We start from the raw sequence: 21,070 nt of genomic DNA on the forward strand, positions 1-21,070 counted from the left end.
AGCTTCCGTGACAAGGGTCAAGCTTTACCTTAGGTGAGCCTGTCCATTGTTTGGTTTTTTTTGCATCTAAGATAACATACCTTTGAAATGTCAGAGTAACCTCCTTTTCCAGACCCCTCGGGGCACAACCATGGCACCAGAGCACAAGACCACAGGACCCCTGATTGTTGTCTTGTTCCCCAAATACCATCTTTATGTGCTATAAATGTCAATTATTAACTATTCTGTGCCCACAAAGTACGTGTCTGTCTCTCCATTTTGCTTTTTACCCAAACCGAGACATTTCTCCTCTTTGATTTCTCCCGCCTTTTCATCTACTACCGATGGATCTCATGTAACCCTCTTTTTGCCTCCCCCTTTGTTCCTAATATGTAAAATAAGCTGCAAAACTGCCATTCTCTGGAGCATTTTCTCAATTTGTTGAGATTTTGCTTCCCAGCAGTCGTCATCAGTTTGGCTTAAAGAAACTCATGAAAATTATGTATGGGTTTGATCATGTCTTACGTCAACAATAGTGTTCATAAACAAAACTCAGCTGAGTAAATTTAAAGATCTAATTGGCATTATTAGACAGTTCATGAATGGGGCAGCCTCCTAGCTGGCAAGGAGAAAGGACCTTTGAGGAGCCATACAAAATGGAAGACTTTTATAGGAAGAAGGTTGGCGAGACAAGGAAGTCATGAAGAAGAGAAAGGATTCTTTCAGGCAAGGTCACCTCACGGGTCGGAGATGGCAGGGGTCTTATCAGGCAGATGACCTCACACATGTCGATTAGGAAATTCCACACTGATTGGTTTCAAGTTCTACTCCTGGGAGAAGCTGAAACCCTAAGTAAGTCTTGGTTTGCTGACTTGGGCTCAGCACAAGTGACTCCATTTTGGGCCCGTTATTCTTTTTAATAAGTAGCGAACACATCCATAACCTCCAAAAGTTCCTCCTGCCTTTGGTGGTCCCTGCTCCCCTGTACCCCTCTCCAGGGAACCACTGCTCTTCGATGCAGTTCCTACCCTGTGGCTGTCATAATTATGCGAGCATTCTTCTGTTGTTGGATATTTTTATCCCATCCACATTTATTCCATTTTTACTATTATATTTATCCATCCAGCTAGGATGAGCATCTTTGCACGTATGTATTTCTTCCCATATCTGATTATTTTCTTAAGACAAATCCCTAGAACTGATATTACCAGCCTAAAGGTAATAAATGTCAAGACTTTTGAAGCAATTTGCCAAATCCTCTTCATAAGACTTGCTAGGCACGACATTCATTTTCCATTTGATTTTCTTTGTGAAAAGTTGAATCTTTTTAAAAGAAAGAAAAGCTAAATGTGGCTCAGATGTTCCTGTTGGACATAGGGCTAGCTATTTTTGGAGAGATACTTACGTGGCTGTGAAAAAAAACAACCATTAACATATTAGATGTTTTAATTTAAGGGATTTCCTCTTGCCTGGGCACTCTGTACCTTGGTGTGGTCCAGTCCAGAGCAGGCTTAGGTGGCACCAACAGCCTCCCTCAGCCATGCCTCACCCTCCCAAATTCTGGAGACTTCTGCATGTTGAGATAAAAACCTTGATGTAACTTTTTTTCAACTAAATAGGCTTCTCTGAGCCAGGCTGGGACCTCTAGGTACTGGGTCCTTGGAGGGGCTGACAGCAGTCTGAGGCAGATGAAAGGGGGACACAGGGTTGGGGTACCAGAACATGCCACCCCAAAATGGGCCTCTTTGGTCTACTGGTGGTTTTGAGCAAAGGCCATTGAGAACCGGCAGATGCAGGAAAAGCTGTAAAACAGAGCACCAATTTTCCTCTTGTAAAGAAAATTTACATTCATGAAAGTGTTTCCATTTATAAAAAGAATCCCTCTCCCTGAGGGGAAGTGGAGGACACTTAACTCTCATCAGTGGAGAAGACAGGGACTTAAATCTGTATAACAAATCTTACTACACAACCCTTGATTACCATTCTTTTCCTGGTCACTTTCCCACAATTTTCATCCTCCACCCAGAAGCCCAAATCCCCATTTCCTTGGCTTTAACCTAAAAGGGTATTTAAGCCCAAGTTGTAACCACCCCACTGGGTTACTCATGGCTGGGTTCTCCAATGTGTCCATGCATGAAGCACATGTTAATAAACTTCTGTTTGCTGTCTTTGGCCAGTCTCATTTACAGCATCCAGCTGGAGAATCGAAGAGGCATAGAGGAAAAGATGTTTTTTCTACCCCACAGGCGTGTTGATGTAAGAAATATCCAACCCTGTAGAAAATTTTTATGAGAGTTTATTTGAGCCAAACTGATGACATACGAGTATGCCGGGAAGTGAGATCTCAAATGCTCCAGAGAATAACAGTTTTGCAGTTTCTTTTATGCATTTGAAATTAAGGAGGGGACGTAAGGGAGATTACACGGAGGTGGGAGAAAGCAAAGCAGGGATTGTGTAACTGAGTCCAAGTTTGTACAAGTTACCGCATGACAGCCAGTAAGTCGAGTGACAAGGTGTTGGGGCAAGAATGGTGGCTTTATTCAGAAAGTCAGCGAGCCGAGAAGATGGTGAACTAGTGTCCTAAAGATCCATCTTAAGAAAGTACAGAATTCAGACGGCTTTTATATCAAGGGAAGGAGGAAACGAGAGGGGCAAGAGGTGATTGACAATTGCAGACATCTGGACGCCAGCAGGGGTCCAAGGAAGATTGTGAAACTTCTTTGTTCTTGACTCTAATTGACATGCATCTGGTCACGAGGTGCCTGCAAATCTTTGATTAAACAATCATCGTTTTTTGTACCTACTTCCCTTCCCTCCTGAGGAGAGGCACCTTCTGGTAAGGGGCTGTTTTTTATAAAACTCAAGCCCCAAGCAGAATTCCTCTAATGATTAACATGGCTGTGTGCGAGGTGAAGCAGCAGCTATGAGCATGAAGGCCCTGGGAGCAGAGCAGGCTTGAACCAGATAGAGTCAGAGAGGCCTGCGCATTTCATCAGTTACAGTTGGATTACAGGACAGTGAACAAGATTACGTGCTCTTTTGAGGGTTAATACTCCCGTCCAGGGTTATCACTTTTGGTGTTTCAAAGGTGTGTTAACAGGATGCACAAGAACAATGGACAGGGCTGGCTTACGACCTGTTGTTAAACAAGTTATAGACCTGGGGCTGTCACTCCCCACCATGACCTGCTCAGTTAGGAATTTATAACCAGATCACCCTGTGAGGTTGCTTTCCATAGAACCCCTTTTTATCGCCCACAGGTATAAACTTCCCCAGGCAAGCTCTGAACATAGGCCCCTAGCCTCAAATCCAGGGGGCTCCATTTACTAGCAGTGTGGCCACAGATGTGGTTTTTTTTTGTTTGTTTGTTATAACTTCTTTAAGTTGCAGTTTCCTCCTTTGTAAAAAGAGGGATAATAAAGCTTACCCTGCAGATTATTATGAGAATCTCATGGAGATGTAATGGTTAATTTTATGCACCAACTTGACTGGGCTGAGAGATGCCCAGAGAACTGGTAAGACATTATGTCTGGGTATGTCTGTGAGGGTGTTTCCAGAAGAGATTAGCATTTGATTCAGTAGACTGAGTAAAGAAGTTCTCCGTCACCAGAGCAGGTGGGCACCATCCAATTCACTGAGGGCCTGTGTAGGGAACAAAAAGTTACCACCCCAAAATGTGTCTCTGGCATGAGGATTATCTTAAGCTCATTATTTTCAGAAACAGAAGACTCAGGAAGTTTTTCTTTCTCTCTTCCTTAATTGCCTAAAAGAATTTAGATAGAGAGCTTGTAGCTATTATCAGAGATAGCTACAAGTGTAGTGAACTGGGGGAGAAACTTAGCAAGACCAGTTTGTTCACATTCCTTGCTGTGTCCCTTTGTCACTGCAGGGCATGGCAAGTTCTTGTCTCACCAAACATTTGCTCTTCCTATCTAGGGAATTTCCTTCCTTCATTTTGAAGACCCAGACCCCTGCCCGCTTCTCCTTAGCTTAGGATGACATATAAGCCTCAACTACCTGACTGTCTAAGGGTCTGATATCCTCATGGGGCCCTTGTACATATATAATTAAATTTGTTTTTTCCCCCCCGTTTGTCTGTATCATGTCAATTTAATTGTGAGACCGCCCAGAAGAACCTAGAAGGGTAGAGGAAAAATGTTTTTTCTCCCAACACTCCTGAATAGAACAGGAAGGCAGAGGAAGGGTGACTGTTCTCTCTGCTTGAGCTGGGACATGCATCATCTCCTGCCTTGGACATCGGTGCTCCTGGTTCTTGGGCCTTTATATCAGATTGGGATTTGTACCATTGGCTCCCCTGGTTCTCACGCTTTCAGCTTTGGGCTGGAATTATACCTTCCCAAGTCTCCAGCGTGCAGATGGCAGATTGTGAGACAGCCTCCATAACAGCATGAGCCATAATCACGCTCTTTCTATATATCTGCATGGATCCTTTTGGTTCATTTGCCTGGACAGCCCTGAGTAATACAATGGGGTTATTTTGGGGATTTAATGTGATAACTGAGGTAAAGTGCCAGGCACAGCGCCTGGCTTATAGCAAGCCGTGTATGAGAGGTGGTGATGCAGTGGGTGGAGCCTGCGTGCTCAGCCTCGCCAGCTGGGCAGAACGAGGCACCTTGCAGAGTAGGAAAGAAGGGGAGAGGGAAACGATGCTCCCCAACACCTGCTGGGGGCTACTGGGCAGCCCACCTATAAACTGACCTCACAGTGAGCTCCCCTGCCAGGTCCCCTCCATTTCCCAGAGGTGCACACTGGGTCTTAGAGGAGGTTGGACACTGGTGCAACACCCCATTGTGGGCTAGCGACGGAGGCAGCTGGGACTGAAAATGGTCCGCTTGTCAGTCGAAGTGCCACTCGATGCAGGCCTGCTGCACGCTGGTGACCTTCCCTATTCTCGATCTGGGTGACACAGGAATGCAGTTTTTGTTTTCACAGTTAAGCATTTATTTAATATTTAATATGCATCAATAAGTAGTGGCTACATCAAGGCTAGGATTTTATAGCTACAATGGCTTATGGCAAGGCTAAAGGAGGGGTTTCAGTAAAAAAAGAAAATGAGGGAAATTTTAAAAATTACATAATAACACCCATCGTGGCACGCTAGGGAGAAATCACGAAGATCGAAGTTGAAGGGAGCCTGGGAACAGTAGTGACAGGTGGGGGTCTCACTGCCCACCTTGCTCCTTCCTCTGAGAGCGGACCACAGGTAAGGTGGCTGGATGCAGAGTGGTGGTCTTGAGCTTCCATGTGCCCTTCCCTCACCCCCTGCACACACACACACACACACACACACACACACACACACACACACACCCTTGGTCTGTTGGAAGCATGAGGGCTCCTAGGTCCTACTGCCTACTGTTCTCTCTGCTGGGGCAGTAAGACAGGCCCACCTTCCCAGCCCTGCACCCAACCTTGGGCCCCTCCTCACCCTCCACGGAAGGACCAAGACCACTGGTCCCAGGTGTCCAGGTACCCACAGCCCATTGGAAGGACAGGGATGTGACAAGGAGAGGGCAAGGGTCCCTAAGGCGGTGGGTGTTTGGAGGCTCCCAGGTGCTCTGCCCCCCAGGTCCAGTTGGGTCAGCCTTGGCCTGCTTTGTCTTGGCAGGACACAACCACGAGTCCCTGTCCTGCTGGGACAACACCAGAAGGATGTGTTGTCCCTTGCTCCACTGTCCCAGAGCAAGGCCACCCCCTCTGACCTCCCTGGCCAGTAGGAGCTCTGGGCCTTGCCTCAGGCCTCCCACTGCCTGCGTGCAGCTGTCAGCACACGTCAGGTCAGACCTGCTCACGCTGGTGACCTTCCCTATTCATTCTTTCCTGCCGGCTTTTCTTGTCAACTGCCCCTAGACACTTGACTAATCCGCTCTAATTTCCCCATGCTACACCCACCGTGTCCCACCAGTTCCAAGCTGTGACACTGCGATTTATAATAAGAAATGTATCCCTGGTCCTAAAACTCTTAGGATTTCCTAAGTGCTAAGAGCCCGCCAGGTGAAATGGGCATCTTGCTATAACTGGCCTATTTCAGCCACACCTGAGTTTATGCTCATGAGGTGATGTGTGGAAGTCCCTAGACAGCCTTGGGAGCTGGGCTGGTTGCCAGGGGAACCAACCACATGATTAGAGGGTTGGAACTTTGGGTCCCATTAGGCGGCTGAGGAGGGGAGAGGGGCTGGAGTTGGAGTTAGATAGAAGACCAATGACTCAATCAACCATGCCCACTTAGTAATTAGATGAAGTGATGGTGGTTTTAGCTAAAGCTACAGTGATAATCAGTTTGCAATATGTGTGTGTATCAAATCAACACGTTAAACTGTGATATGTCAGTTATATCCTAACGAAGCTGGAAAGAAGTATTTTCCCCATGAAAAGAAATCATGCCTATGTAACAAGGCCTCCTTAAAAATCCCTAAAGTATGGGGTTTGGAGAGCTCCAGGTTTGGTGAACAAGAATGTAGCCACACATTCTTGGAGAGTGTCCCACCCCAGACTGCATGGGGACAGTTACTCCTGTGCTTCGCACTTTTCCACACTTTGTCCCATGTACCTCTTCGCTGAGCATTCATTTCCTTTACTATCCTTTGTAATGAGTTACCGGGTAAGAAAACTGCTTTTCTGCATTCTGTGAGCCCTTCCAGGAAATGACCGACCCTGAGGAAGGGATCTTGGGGACTTGAATTTATAACTGGTTGCTCCGAAGCACAGGTAACAACTTGGACTTGCCATTGGGGTCTGGAGTGGGGGCAGTCTTGTGGGACTGAGCCCTTCACCTGTGGGTTCTGAGGTAAGGAAGGAAGATTGCAGGACAGTTAAGATTATGTGCTCTCTTCAAGGGGTATCACTTCAGGTTTTTCAAAGGTGTGTTAACCTGGATGCACAGAAACAATGGACGGGCAGCTTAAGGCCGAGATAATCCTTTCACAAGGAAGTTGTGTGCCTGGGGCGTGACTACCCACTGTCACTGTCGTGACCCAGTGGCACACGTGGGCCTTCCCAGGCCTGAGGTCCCGGTCCCCTGGACCAGGACCCCGACACTCTGAGCTTATGTGGCAGCTCAGGGCAGAGGCTGTGGCGTCTCCCTCTTTCAGTGTCCTTTTCCATGTGCTGGTTCCCTGGCAGCCCCCACGCAGTGTAATTTCCAGTATCAGTCCTGACAGTCTAATAAAGACTCCGCCAGCCCTGGACTTTTATTAGGAGCCTGGGGGTTGGGTTAGACCCTCCCCTCGCAATTCTGTTCTGCCCATACAGGCCTGGAACGGTTAGTAAGGTTCCCGAGGGGACGTGTGTGTCACCTGGTAGCCATCAACAGGCGGAAAGAAAGAAAACCAGATGGTGTCTTTCGCGGACGCCACGCAGCCTGGGTTCTGCATCTCCTCCAATCTCTGCCCTGTTGCCTGCACAGAAAGTGGGTCAAAGGGCACCCGCCTCCCAGGTGTGCGCGATAATCTCCCAGCGACTGTGGGGGTGGTGCCCCGCCCCAGCGGAAGTGTCTGTGGGTCAAAGGGCACCCGCTTCACAAGTGCGCGCGCTTATCTCCCACGGACTCCGGTGGCGGTGCCCCGCCCCAGCGGAGGTGTCTGTGGGTCAAAGGGCACCCGCCTCCCAAGTGCGCGCGCTTATCTCCCACGGACTCGGGTGGTGGTGCCCCGCCCCAGCGGAGGTGTCTGTGGCCCCAGGAGTCTGCGGCCCTGGGGGGTAGAGATGCTGGCAGGAAATGCCACCCACAGCTGCGGTCCTGGCCGCTGGGCTCAGCGGAGGGCGGTAGGGGGGAACCAGGGCAGCCCTTTCTGTGACTTTGTAGATAAGACTGAGCCCCGCCTGCACGGAGGTACGAAGATTTCCATGTTTAATGCTTCTGGAGCTACGCTATCCTGTGGTTCGCGAAGGCACAAGGAACAGGGTCCCTCTCTTCCACAAAACCCCTGGACCATCCGCCTCGCCCGACACCACTGGGCAGGCTCCCCAGACCTCCCCCAGGCGTCTGCACTGCATTGAAGAAGCACTCTAGCCCTCCGTGGGGACCAACCCTGGTCACCAGCAGCGAGGAGTTAGATTCTGACGGAGACATTCCTTCATGCAGAGCGCTGACTGCGTGCCTGCCATGGGCGGGTGTGGCGGTTAACGGCGGACATGCGTGTATTAATGAATGAGGCCGATGCATGACACCCTCCCCACGCGAGCTGGCAGCCCGGTGGGGGAGGGAGGCGAGTGAGAAACCCAGGACAACAAACACACGTGCTGGCGTGGCCAAACGTCTACCATTCCCGAGGTGACCCACAGCGTGTCTGCAGTCACCTGCGAGGTGACATTCATACTCTGCAAAGTGATGGGAATCTGATTTTGCTCCTCCCTCCTCCCCTGCCAGTCAAGCGACGTCATTAAGCTAGTCCAGATTTTCCCTCTTTTTAAAAAATTGTGGCTAAATATACGTGCCATAAAACTTACCATTGTACTCTCTTACCCTTCCGCACTCCCCTGACGACCCCGGTGTCGCTCTGGGCCACCACCCCACCCGGTGTTGCCGGCACCGTAAGAATGGCAGTACCCAAAGTCTCGCTTCTGCCGAGGTCCTGACACTAGGTTCGCATCTTTGACCCGGGCAGAAGAGGGCAGCGTGGTGAGCTCCCTCTGTGGCCACACGGTGTCAGAGCCGGTTTCACATCCGCGTGTGGCTCCACCCCTTTCACGTCACCCTTGTCAACAAGCCGTCCTATGCTGGGGCTGGCAGACTCCAGGCAGGTGTGCGGGTGCGTTTGGAAAGCCCCAGGGCACGGTGGCCAGGGGCCACATGGCAAGTCCTCATGGCCATTGGCACCAAGCTGCAGAACAAGGAGCACGTGACTGAGGCTCTACTGTAGGGCCAAGTTCAAGTTCCGGGCTGCCCCAATCTCCAAAGAGTGGGCTTTCCTGTTTAATGTGGATGAATTTGAAGACGTGGTAGCTGAAAAGTGGCTCATCCAGGATGGCCATGGGGTCAACTGCATCCCTAATTGTGGTCCCTGGACAAAAGGTGGGTCCTGCCCTCAGGAGAGTCTCGGCAATGCCCCCTCCTCACGCCCACCAGTAAGTCCCACTTCCCATCAAAAACACGAAACATACCATTTTAACCATTTGTGACAGCTCCATGGCAGCAAGGACATTCACAATGTCGTGTGACCTGCACCACTGCTCCCTAACTTTTCTATGACCTGAAACAGAACCCCGCACCTGCTAAACAGTCATTCCTGGCCCCCCTGCCCAGCCCAGGGCTAGCTCTGACCTCCTTTTGTCTATGGATTTGCCCGTTGTGGACATTTCCCAACAATAGAATCCTGCGGTACTTGTGCTTTTGTATCTGACTTCTCTCACTTAGCGTGTTTTCAAGGTCCATTCGTGTGGTAGCATGTTGGCGCCCCCTTCCTTTTTATTGCTGAGTAATATTTCACCGGAAGTCCATCTGTCAACGCACATTTGAGTTATGTCGGCTTTTTTGTGGACGATGCCCGGTCCACTTTCTAAAAGGAGTCAACTTTCACCAGCTCAACACCAATAGTAACAGGTCCCCAGGGCACACAGCCTCTGCCTTTCTAGGTAATACGGATGAATAGTGACCAAGCACTGACTATGGCCCAGAATCTTCACGGCAGGTGGTCTGGTGGGGTGGCTACTAGCTTCACCCCTCTTGGACGTAGGAGGAAGTTGGGGCCCAGAGCTTGGTAACCTAGGATCACACATGCTCACTGGGGGTGTCTGCAGTTCACACCCAGGTCTGTTTGGCTCCAGAACCCCCACTAAGCAGTACTGCTTCCCGCAGCACTTTTCAGAATCTGTTCTGTATTCAAGCCTATGGATGTAGCTGTCGAGCACTAGGGAAGGCGATTCCTGTCTGAACATTTTACAACCTGCATGTGGAACAATGACCACAGGAGACAGTGCCAGGCTGGCCAAGAACCCAGAGAGAATGCCGGGCCCTGGGGCTCCAGACACGGGACTCTCAGAGGCCTGTGTGAGCTAGGGCACGTGGGAAGTTACTACAAAGTGCCAATGGGCAGCATCAGAGGGAGGGCACCCCACGTTCTGAGGGTGGGTCCCACCACCCCTCCACCCCAGCCAGCAACCAGCACGGCTCTACGATCTCTGTGTTGTACAGAGGGCACTACAGGGGGAGGGAGTGTCCCCATGTGTGTGGGGGGCAGCATCCTGCCAGGGTGACTGGGTGTCTGAGGGGGGAGGGTAGGGAGAGAAAGAGAGGGAGAGAGAGGAGGAGGGCCTCCTGGGACAGCGCTGTCTTCATTTTGATTTCCACATCACAGGGACGATCCCCCAAGGGAGTTTTGAAGGCACCTTGGGAAGAAAGTATTCCCTTGTCACTTGAATGCACTGTTGTCTTGGAGGGAGGGCCTGCCTCTGTGGATGGCACAGAACCAGGCCTGGGTGGCGAGTCCCGTCTTCCCCACACTAGCTCCCCCGAGCCCTTCCCTCCAGTCCCTGGGCCTTTCTGGGCTGAGGACCTATCCCTTCTTTCCTGGGTTGGCTGCCGCCCCAAACAGACCTGGGCAGCCCCAAACCCTTTACAGACAAGTGGCTGCTTTCAGGACTAAGTTCAAAACTGCTCTGGGCCCCCCGGGTCTCTGCTGCTTCGCAGGCCTGGATCTCAAGCCCCACTGCTCCCTGCTGTCCCTCCTCCCTCCAGGTCAGCACCTCCTGTGGTCAGAGCGACAGCCCTGCACTGTGACCCTCCTTTCCTGCTGGACCAAGCAAAGCCAAGCCGTCCTGTCTGGACCCAGACTACCTGGTTTGAATCCCAGCTTTTCAGAAAAGCAAATCACTACAAACAGGTACGTTGGCTCGCTCAGAGATGGAATCTGCTCATGTTTTCATCCATCTCACCCAGAAGTGGAATCTAGACTGTCTCTCTTGGTGTCAGCTCCCCGGACCCTGCTGTCCTCCACTCCACTTCTGGCCCTGCCACCTGTGGTGGGGGGGCGGCCAAGAACCTGTCGGTCTCTCACACAAGCGTGGGCCTCGGCCTAGGAGGGCCAAGTTTGTGATTCTCCCCCACTCCTGGTTTCTCTGGCTTGGGGAGGCTGTGTTCACAGACGCACGCTCCAGCCAGAACGCTCCGTAACAGACACCCAGGGCGTTTATTCCAGGACACACTCAGTCTTCCTGGAAAACACGAGTTTATTTTTATATTTCTGGAACTGTCAGCTTGAAGGTCAGCGCAGACACGGAGCAATCTCAATGGTGTTTATCCGGAGGACTGTCTGTGGGTTCACAATAACTGGGAGAGAGAGAGAACTCAGTCACAGCTTGACCACAAATTCCAACCTTAATGAGTCACCGTGAGACCCTGCCGCCCATCGCCCGCTCTTTCCACGAGGGGCTCAGCCTCACACCGGCCTTCCCCAGGTGGCACCAGCCACCCAGCAGGTCCCACGTCGAGTATGATTGCACTTTTTTCTCACAAGGATTTTACCATGACACTGGCAACACGAGAGGACAGGGTGCACCCACGAGCGCTCTGCAGCACAACGGGGACGCACAGCCCCGAGGAGCCCGCCACGGGCACCTGACCCTGAGGACACACTGGCCCCTTCCTCCTCCCGCTCCCCCCAGAGGCGAGCAACAGCGTGGATTCTGCTCATTGCGCCCCTTCATAAGTGCTATGTGTGCGGACAGGTCTGTGCGCCCAGCAGCAGGGGCTGAATGCCGCTCACTTTAGGCTCCGTGAAACGGTGTCACCCTGTGCACCACCCAAGACCCACCGCTGTGTGTAACGTGGTGCAGTCCCTGCTGGGTGGTGCTCCACTTAGAGTTTCTCTCCACTCACTCGCCCCTTCTGCGGTGGAGATGTCAGCTAGTTCTGGGGTTTCCAGCACAAAGGGAGCGGCCGCTAATGTCGCGGTCTGTGTCTCGTGGTGCATGCAGTGGGATGACTGGCTGGTCCCGGCCCTGGTGGCAATGTCACAGGGCTCCCAGGGCTCTCTCCCTCCACAACCCCACCTGCTCTGCCCTGTCAGGCCCAGGGGACTGGGGCAGACAGCAGGCGCTGGGTCCCTCTGTGCCCAGAGGCAGGACACGGGGTAACACCCAGAGCAGGGCGGGGTCACAGGGTGCCAGCTCCACTTTCTAACTTACTATGTTTCTTCCTGTAGTTTTTCCTTTTCTTAAATTTCATATTGACTTTTGGCCATGATTCTGTCTTTTCAATGACTGTGGCTTCTACTCGAACAAGATCCTTTCTAGAAGGGAGGAAAAGAAATAATGGCAGTCTTCTGGATTATTTTTCAGTTTCACTAATGTTTCATGTAACAATTTCTAAAATGAAGTTTTGCTTCCTTTTTGGCTGATTATAAAAGTACTGTGCCCTCCCTGTAGACATGTTAAAAGCTAAAAAAGAAGCATAATGAAGAACACTGTAGTGTGTCCACAAATCTCAAAGGACCATGAATTAGTAATAGAACAATGATTTGGTCTGAATGTTCTCCACATGGGGACGCTACATATCCACTCTTCTGAAGTGTGAGCATGTTGTGGGTGGCATCGTGGTGTTGATACGAGTGCCGTATGTCGCCCCCTCCTCCCACCAGCCAGGCCTCACTGCCGGGGCCCTATACAGAGCTACTCATGTGACAGCACATTACCCAAGGAGTGGCTTGCCAAGTAACGTGAAGTTGTCAGCTCCAACCAGCAGGACCTGGAAAATGAAATCGGTGCATTACCAATAAGTAATATAGAAGTCACTAAAAATACGTAGTATTGGGGTGGTCAGTTAGCTTAGTTGGTTAGAGCATGGTGCTAACAGCACCAAGGTTGCTGGTTCGATCCCCACATGGGCCACTGTGAGCTGCACCCTTAAAAAAAAAAAAAAGATACCAGAAAATGAGAAAGGTATTGGTTAGAAATTGTGATGTGGACTTGATCTGCTATGTAACGAATTATCGCCTCATTTAAACAGCACTGGCTGTAAGTGCTTGTGGAAACGCCCTGGACGGTCAGAGGCAAGACAGGTAAAACTGACTATTTGATGTGGTGACCACAGATCAAGATAAGTGTTAACGTCCTATGAAAACAGTGGCTTTTTAATTTAAAAAAATTCTTAGGGAAGTATAACATACACAGCGGGAAATGCACAAAGCAGACTATGGTGTCTTCTGATGCAGCTCACGGGCCTGCTAAGGCTGCGAAGATTTAGGCTCAGGTGTGTCTGATGACTGCAAAATTCTGCAGAGCCAGGTCACCATCCTTGGTCTAGCGGAAATTGTGACACTGAGTGTGGCCACAGATGGAAACACCTTTGTATTCCAAATGCAACAATGTTTTTATTAGATGTTGGAAGAATGTCTTAAATTTCATTGGCAAGAAAAACAGCCAATCATACTCAACTTAAATCTCGAAAGACAAAGCACAGTTATAACAATACCAATGTATGATGTCTATTAGACGATGGCAAACAGTAAACAAACTGTTCCAGAGTTACTCCTGCTGAGCACGAACACTTTCTATTCCTGGACTTGTCCAGTCATGAAAAACAATCTGCATTAATGAATGAGATTTTCTGTATGTTTTTGTTAGTGTGAAAAGTTTTAAAATGATGTGCTCAGATCACAGGCTGTGAGAAGACCATCTAAGGAACAGAGTTGAATGCTCTCCTTGGTATAAATAGGCAAAACCTACAATCACAAAGGAAGGAGGAGTTCTACTTAATAAAGCAAATCATACTCGTGTATATCACATTGCATCACATTAAGTTGCACATACCCTAGAAAAATGATCTGGTACAGAGGGCTTTTATTTTGTAGTTTTAGAAATACAGACAGAATTGGCAAAAACAGAATAGGCACCCCAAAGACAGCAAACAGAATCACAGCCGAAGGGCAGAGCTGTGCGGTGTAGACCGGCAAGACGGACCATCTGTGCCCAGGGATATGCCTCCCAACCGGTCCTACTGCTTAAAACAGCAGCCGCCGCCAACTCTAGTGTCAGAGCAGTGTCCTAGCTGACACGTAACATTTTCCGCAGAAATATGGCTTCAAAATCCTTTCCATCTTTAACTGGGACTTTTATTAAATCTGCGATCAAATATTTTTTCTGTGGGAATCCATCAATGAGATACGAGACGGCCAACAGACACATGTATTTTTCCTTAGAGAAGCTTGCTGACCGACTCCGGGTAAGGAGTGAATGTACTGGGGTGGGGGCTCCTCGGGAAGCGGCTCTGCGCACTCCACCCCCCGCCCCGCCTGCCTGCTCCATCACTCGCGCTGCCAGTGGTCACCTCCGACGTGAGGACACCTCCCCAGCAACGACCCGCGAACCAGGGATAGCACATTTGCTGACCGCGTCCCCGATGCCACAAAGAAACGGACCGTCTCACCTTCTCCAAACGAATCCTCTCTCCACACTCAATGTCTAATTCATTTTCGATTAAAATCAGGTCTTCGGAGGTCACCTTCCACTGGTGGCTGGCGAAGTGCACCACGGCAAAGAGCCTGCCGTACTGGCCGGTGGCGATCAGCTCGTTCACCTTGCGCACGACCTCTGCGGGGCAGAAAAGGCGGACAAAGGCGCGGGCCCGTCAATCACCCATGATGGAAAGGCAGCAGCTCCACTCCCACAGGGGCCTGCAGTGACCTGACCGGTCCGTTTCTGTGGCTCTGGGTGGAAACCTGAGCCCACCCTGTTCAGTTCCCAGTCATTATTAGTAAAGAGCCAGAGATGGGCAATGTGCAAGCTCTGAGAAGGGAGAGGAGAGCTTCTTGCAAACGAAGGGAACCTGAGCGACACCCCCCGGGGCTGGCTTGCCTGCACGCCTCCCCACAGGCCTGTGTGGTCGCCACCCCCACTCAGGCCACAGCCCCGTCTACCCTGCACCGTTTACTGTGTGCACAGCGCTTACCAGGAACACATCCAGTTCCTGCCCTGGGAACCATCCAGACCAGAAGCTGCGCCCGTCTAGGGGGGCGGGACTCAGCCCGCAGCTTAGTTAGCTGGCACCCGCCAGCAGTAGTTTAAAACTAGGTAATTCCATGCGTTAATCTGCATTTCCAGCTTTTTTGGGAAAACCGAGGATCCTGCAGGCCCCTATGACAGCGGTGGCTGCGGTGACCCGCCACACTCCCTCCTCAGGGCACACGCTCCACGTTTACACGCCTCCTACCACCTGTCCTCACTGGTTATCATGTGACCGGTTCCTCCCGCTGGGTGGGGAGGGTTCACTCTCTGAACCCGCCTTCCTACCAAAGGAGGAAGGCAGGGACGGACCAAGCGCACCCCCAGTACCAGCCTGGAACACAGGGGCTGAGCAGGTATCTGTTAAATGAACGGGGCCTTTCGATTCCGGTGTCCAGTGGCAACAAAATGAACCTGAGCGTTGACGCTGCGCCAGGGCTGGGGCACCGCGAACTCCTCGTTCTGGGGCCAGGTGAGCGCCTTTCTGGGAGGGTGGGTGCTGCCCTCCTGTCCCTGCCTCTCACCTGCATGGTGTCTGGTCTCCTCAGCCGGGTCTGGCAGAACGACTTCTGGCCAAGGCGGTGAACTCAGGGATGTTTTGGGGACATATCTGTAAAAGTCATTTTACACGCGTGTCACATACGTGTGGAAAGGCAGTTCAGAAGCATAATAAGAAATGGCTGTGCCAGGAAGGACAGGAATCTACCCCGTCACCCGTGTGCCTCTCAGATGCTCACTGGCTGGGGCAATGGCTGTGCATCCACGTTCTCAGGTGGCCGGATGCGGGGAGGGGACCAGAATGCTGGCTGTGGGGTGTCACGGGGCTCAGGGCAACACCAGTGCAGGCTCTCTGGTACAGACACCACGCTTTGAGGTGACCCTGAGGACAGGCCCCCACTCACCCTCTTAGAACACGGCCATGTGTTTCGAGGAACAATGGCTGATCGCTAATCCTGACAGGAATTCTGAACACTGGGTTCCAGAAGAGCCCATCCCTGGCATAGCCCTGCGGGTCCTGGACTGCTGGCCCACCCTGGGGAGGGGGGGGGGAGCTGGGTCTGAACTCCAGCTCTGCCGTGGACAATGGGATGACCCTGGCATGCATTTAACCGCACTGGGTCCCGGTTTCTTTCACGGAGAAAATGGGAATAAGAACATCTGCCTTCAGGGCTATGGGGGGTCGGCAGGGGTCACGTGCCAGCAGCACTCAGCAGAGTGGGGACATGGTCAGCTCGGTGGCCTGGGGCAGTGGCACCATTGCCACCATGCTGTCCTGTGCTGCAGTCATCCATGTGTCCCCCTCCCCACCTCGGGCGCCAAGCTCCGTGGGGGCCTCAACTTCATTTTAGTAACTCTCTCCCGCCTGCTTGGCCTGGTGTAGAGAAGGGTGCGTAGGTGGGGGAAGCAAAGAAGGGGAGCCTGGGCTTGAAAGGAGGGGGAGGGTCCTTCCTAACTTCCCGACCTATTTTTGCCTCGAAGTCCTCAATTCCACAAGCAGGGGAGAGATCGGTAGAGCCCAAGTCGAAATATTCAGACCCATTTTTAAGCTTTGGTTGCTGTTTGCCACCAGAAAGTGAAATTTTCTCGGAATGTGCTCACAGACATCTGTGAAACGCACAAACACTTTCCATGTTGGAGTTCACTGGCCATGCTGGTGTCATTGGCCAAAGAAGCAAACTGAGCTTTCCCAGCGTGCTGCTCTCAGAGCGCCTAGAAACGTGAACCCGGGCAGGACCCAGCTGAACCTGTGAAAAGGACAAAAACGGGAAAACTGGAACCCAGTGGGTTTCACGGAGGAATCAGGTAAAAATGGGCCAAATTAACTAAAATGCCCAGTTACGATTTCTCAAAGTTTTTCAACTTCTCCTTTTGAGAAACAAAAAATCCCGTGTCTCTTCCGACTGCCGAGGCTCTGGTGCAGAAGCGGCAGAGCTTGTGCATTTTAACATACGCCAGGCACTGTTCTGGGCTCTTTAAATGTAGAAATTTACTTCTTCTCACAAAACTTCACCAAGGTAGATACTCAGACTCCATCCTGAAGGAGGAGGAAGCAGAGCTGGGCCCTGCCTTGCCCAGGTCCCGCTGCTGGTGCAGGGTGGGCACGGGACCCTGGAGGGCTTCCCCACTCGTAACCACTGTCCTGTACAGCTCCTGTGTCTCCCACCAGCCAGTGGGACTCCGTCAAATTGACCCTGTGTAGTTTACAGTAAAGCTTTCCCCGAAGTATGACATTTTAACAAGGAATATGCGCTTTCAAATTCTACAGATTCCTCCTAGAGATTCTGGTCCCACCTTCCCAGTTAGAAATCTCCAATGGGACTAAACCGTTTCCTTAATAAAGCACAGCTATGTAAGGCCAAGGCACACCTTGCTATTTGGACTCTTGAAATTCTGTCTATTTTTATTTGTGTTGAGGGTCTGAGAAAAATACTGTTAAAAAAGTTAGGAGGAAATCGAAAATATTCCTGAAAACCCAAACGTCTGAAGTTGGGACTTTAGAAACACAGTCCTACACATGAAAGGAAGAGCCACCAAAACCCACATTTTGATATTACCCTTGTGGAAACGAGGTGCTCTGGGAACTGAACCTTCGAGAAACAGACCACAGGGAAGCTGAGGGAATAAGAGAAACACAGGTATAGTTACTGGTGTGAAATGCAAACCGCCCTTTACAACCCTAAATGCACAATTGTTACTGGTATCAGTTTAAACCACATTGCAACTTGTCTACAGAAAATCTAGATCAACAGAGCTAAAAGGACATCATTTAGAGTCGTTGGTTATTACAACAAGCATCGAGACTCATTCACCACACCATTTAAACGGGCCTACAACCGAATCACCCACCACTCAGTCCTCCACCACCAAGCGCCCAGCAGGTTCAGGCCCTTGTGCGAGAACAGCTTCCAAGATGGCCCCGATGAACCCCCCTCCTGCTATTCTCACCACAGCCTTGTCCCCCCACATGGAGTGGTTTTCTGTGATCAATGGCGTGTGACAGAAGTGATGGAACAGCACTTCTGAGATTGGGGTATGAAAGATGGAAACTTCTGTCTTGGACATTCTCTCTCGTGTCTGGCTGTCGGGGCTGCCATGCTGCCAGAACCCTATGGAGAGGCCTGTGTGGGAAGAACTGGGGCCTCCTGCTGACAGCAAGCAGTGAGCTTGGAGGCAGGTCCTCAGCCTCAGTGGATTCCTGTGGTAACTGCAGCCCCAGCGGTCGGCTTCACCGTGACCTAATGAGATCTGCAGCCAGAACCACCCAGCGAGGCGGCACCTATGCTCCTGACTATCAGACTCGGTGTGAGATAATGTCAGTTCTCTTAAGCTGCTAAGTTTGGGGCACTTTGTTACGCAGCAGTAGACACGAATACACCAAGGCACAAAGGCACTCACAGTCCTGAGGAGAGAAGGGAGCGAAACAAAAGGCACAGTGCTTAGGTGGAAAAGCAGAGGACAGATTTCTCAGCAACTATTGTCGGTTATTTAAAAAATTGAGCTATAATTTATACACCATAAAACTCATCCTTTTAAAGCTCACCCAGTAGCAGTTGTTCCCTATTCTTAGTCTCCTTGGCTGTTGTTTTTCTTCTACCATCTTGGTGTGCCTGAAGTTTAGACCTTGAACCTTACCTTTTCATCTAAGGCCATTCCTCTAGTGATTGCATCCAATCGAATGGATTTAAACACCATCTGTACACTGGTGACTCCCAAGCTTACACCTGCAGCCTGCCCTTGGATATCCATGTCTGTGAGCCATCGCCACCTGCGTGCCTAGTAGGCAGCCCCAAACCTAACGAAGGCTCCTGATCTCCTCTCAGGCCTGCTTTTTCCATACTCTTCCCATCTCACATAACGGTTATGTCATCCTTCCAGTTGCTCAGGCCAAAAATCTTTGACCTTCTCTCTCACACCCCTCAGCCAACCTATCAGCAGGTCCTCTCGGCTCTCTCTTAGAGATCCAGGCTCTGAGCACTTAAATCATGCAAGCTACGACCCCCCTGCCTGGATGGTCACCTACACCTTGCGCTCCCTCTCGCCTCCCTTCTCTGCACAGCACCTAGAAGGATCCTGTTAAAACTTAGGTCAGATCATGTCAGTATTTTGCTGAAAGTCTCCAAGAACTTCCTGTTTCATTCAGAGACAACGCAAAAGTCCTTACAAGGCCTACATGGCACTGGGCAGTACGATCCCATTTCTCTGAGCCCATCTCACATGCTTCCCTTTGTTCACTCTGACCCGCGACTCTGGCTTCCTTGCTATTCCTGGAACACGCCAGGCAAGCACCTGCCCTGGAGCCTGTGCCTTGGTTGCTCTTCCCCTGAAACCCTTCTGCCCCCTCGGGTCTCTGCAAGGCTAATTCCCTCATTTCTTCTGGGTCTCCACTCAAACACCATCTCAGTAGAGAGGTCTTTCCTGACCGTCCTATTTAAAATTGAACCCGTCTTCCAACTCATGCTTTATTTTTCTCCACAAGACGTATCAGTTTCTAACATACATCATTTGCTTATTTTAAAAAACTGCCTTTCTCTCTGCTTTGCCCCCTCTCCCATCAGAATGCTAGCTCCATTAAAAGCAGGGGTTATGGTCGTATGTTTATTATTGATGTATGCCCACCCTGGACCAGTGTTTGACATGTAACAGGTACTTAATACACGGTGCATGAATGAAGGCAACCTCCTCTGTTCAGCCATCAGACGAAGCCCCTGCTGGAAGTCTAAATGACTAGGAACTCAGCACCACTCATGGGAGCCATCCCACCATTAAAAGCTCAGTTAGAAAGTTTCTGCATTTGACCGGCTTTCCTGTAACTCTCTCTTATGGACATGACAGGGACAGTGGTGCTCCCTGCGGTCCCACAGGATCGTCCTTTCTATCTCTGAGGACTGTGGCTGTCCTTCCATCCTATTTCCTTCACTCACTCTCCAAGGTCCCACCTGCTCACCATTTTAGTCACCTCCTCTGTACTCATTACACAGAGTACAGGGAGTTTCCCTGTGCTTCTCTGGAATTGAACACAGGATTCTAGAGGTGGTTTTACATCAGTAGGGTAGAGGAAGTCCCACTCCTTTTGTAAAAACTTCCCTGCCTACGTATACCCACATTTTGTTATGGACAATGTCAAGCATACAAAAGAGAATAGCACAGTGAGCCCTGAGCCCTCAAAGATATTTCCCCAGATTCAACAGTTATCAACTCATGACCCATTTTGTTTGATTTACACAGCCTCTGGCTCATTTCTGCAATTATTTTAAAGCAAATCAGAAGTTGTTTAATCAGTAAAAATGTCAGTGTATTTCTGTAAAAGGAGTCATTAAATACAACAACAACATAACCATGACACCATTATTGCATCTAAAATAGGGAAAATTCTTAATATCATCAAATGTCCATTTAGCCCAACTTCAAAACATGCATAAACACTCGTGCACACAAACATACACTCTAACCATTTTCAGGCAGAAATTTACAGTGTTTTTAATGAACATAACCTTTTTTGAACCTCATAACAACCCAGTGCTGAAGATACAGCTGTAGCTTTTGCTGAATGGGTTAAGCTTAGGTAAGGACATTCATCACCATCTTCCAGATGAGGACAGTGAGGCTCAGGGAGTGGCTGGAAGTCTCCGAGCAATGGGAAAGCACAGGTTTTGACGCGGGGCAGAGCTGTTTGATGCACTCCTGTCCCATGTCCCTGCTGTGTGACCCCGGGCAAGTTACCTAACCTCTCTGAGCCTCAGTTTACTCCCCCAGTAACACAGGCCCTATAATGAAGTTGAAGAGCTATCGTCAGTATTTAAGCTACTAACTAAAAGATGCGGGATCTGAACCCAGGTTTCCCCGACTCCAAAGCCAGTGCTATGATCACCGCATCAAAAAAGGCAATCAGCACCAAAGGCATCGAGTCGGACACAGACACACACGAAGCGGGAGGGCCGGGAGTACCGCTCGCCCCGCTTCCTCCTTTCACTCCGCGGCTCGGGTCTCACCCGCTCCGGGCTCCGATGGCCTCAGGATGTTGCGGCTGCATGCGGACACCAGCCGCCCAAATGTGACCGGCAGGGCCAAGGCCGCCACGGCCGCCGCCATCTTCCTGCAGCCTCGGCCGGAAACGGAAGCAGAAGCGGCGCGA

At 50.6% G+C, this 21,070-nt stretch overlaps 1 protein-coding gene and 1 pseudogene across 2 annotated transcripts; one reads left to right on the forward strand and one right to left on the reverse strand.

Moving 5' to 3' along the window:
* The first annotated feature begins 8,477 nt into the window (after positions 1-8,477).
* On the forward strand, positions 8,478-10,717 carry LOC141572349 (large ribosomal subunit protein uL16-like; annotated as a pseudogene).
* A 431-nt stretch (positions 10,718-11,148) lies between these two features.
* Positions 11,149-21,066, reverse strand: MRPL21 (mitochondrial ribosomal protein L21). 2 transcript variants are annotated; one of them, XM_074336849.1, is made up of 8 exons: positions 20,928-21,007; positions 17,493-17,550; positions 16,556-16,682; positions 15,462-15,547; positions 14,363-14,526; positions 12,630-12,682; positions 12,124-12,227; positions 11,149-11,266 (listed from the first exon to the last, which is right to left on the reverse strand). In XM_074336849.1, exons 3-8 carry the CDS (start codon positions 16,585-16,587, stop codon positions 11,202-11,204), a joined length of 504 nt encoding a protein of 167 aa, XP_074192950.1. In that variant the 5' UTR covers positions 16,588-16,682; positions 17,493-17,550; positions 20,928-21,007; the 3' UTR covers positions 11,149-11,201. The 2 variants fall into 2 exon arrangements, with proteins under 2 accessions (XP_074192950.1, XP_019611230.1); XM_019755671.2 differs by lacking the exon at positions 16,556-16,682 and having other exon boundaries at positions 20,928-21,066.
* Between the last annotated feature and the right edge of the window lie 4 nt (positions 21,067-21,070).

The sequence above is a fragment of the Rhinolophus sinicus genome, linkage group LG06 (assembly GCF_036562045.2).
Source record: "Rhinolophus sinicus isolate RSC01 linkage group LG06, ASM3656204v1, whole genome shotgun sequence".
Lineage (NCBI taxonomy): Eukaryota > Metazoa > Chordata > Mammalia > Chiroptera > Rhinolophidae > Rhinolophus > Rhinolophus sinicus.

Excerpts from the sequence above, each read along its gene's own strand:
- MRPL21 (XM_019755671.2), bottom strand. The coding sequence starts at position 21,027 with ATGGCGGCGGCCGTGGCGGCCTTGGCCCTGCCGGTCACATTTGGGCGG. Across the intron at positions 14,527-15,461 it reads GGAGACCAGACACCATGCAG|AGGTCGTGCGCAAGGTGAAC; the intron begins GTGAGAGGCAGG and ends TCTGCCCCGCAG. Across the intron at positions 11,267-12,123 it reads AAACTACAGGAAGAAACATA|TTATTGTGAACCCACAGACA; the intron begins GTAAGTTAGAAA and ends TCTCTCTCCCAG.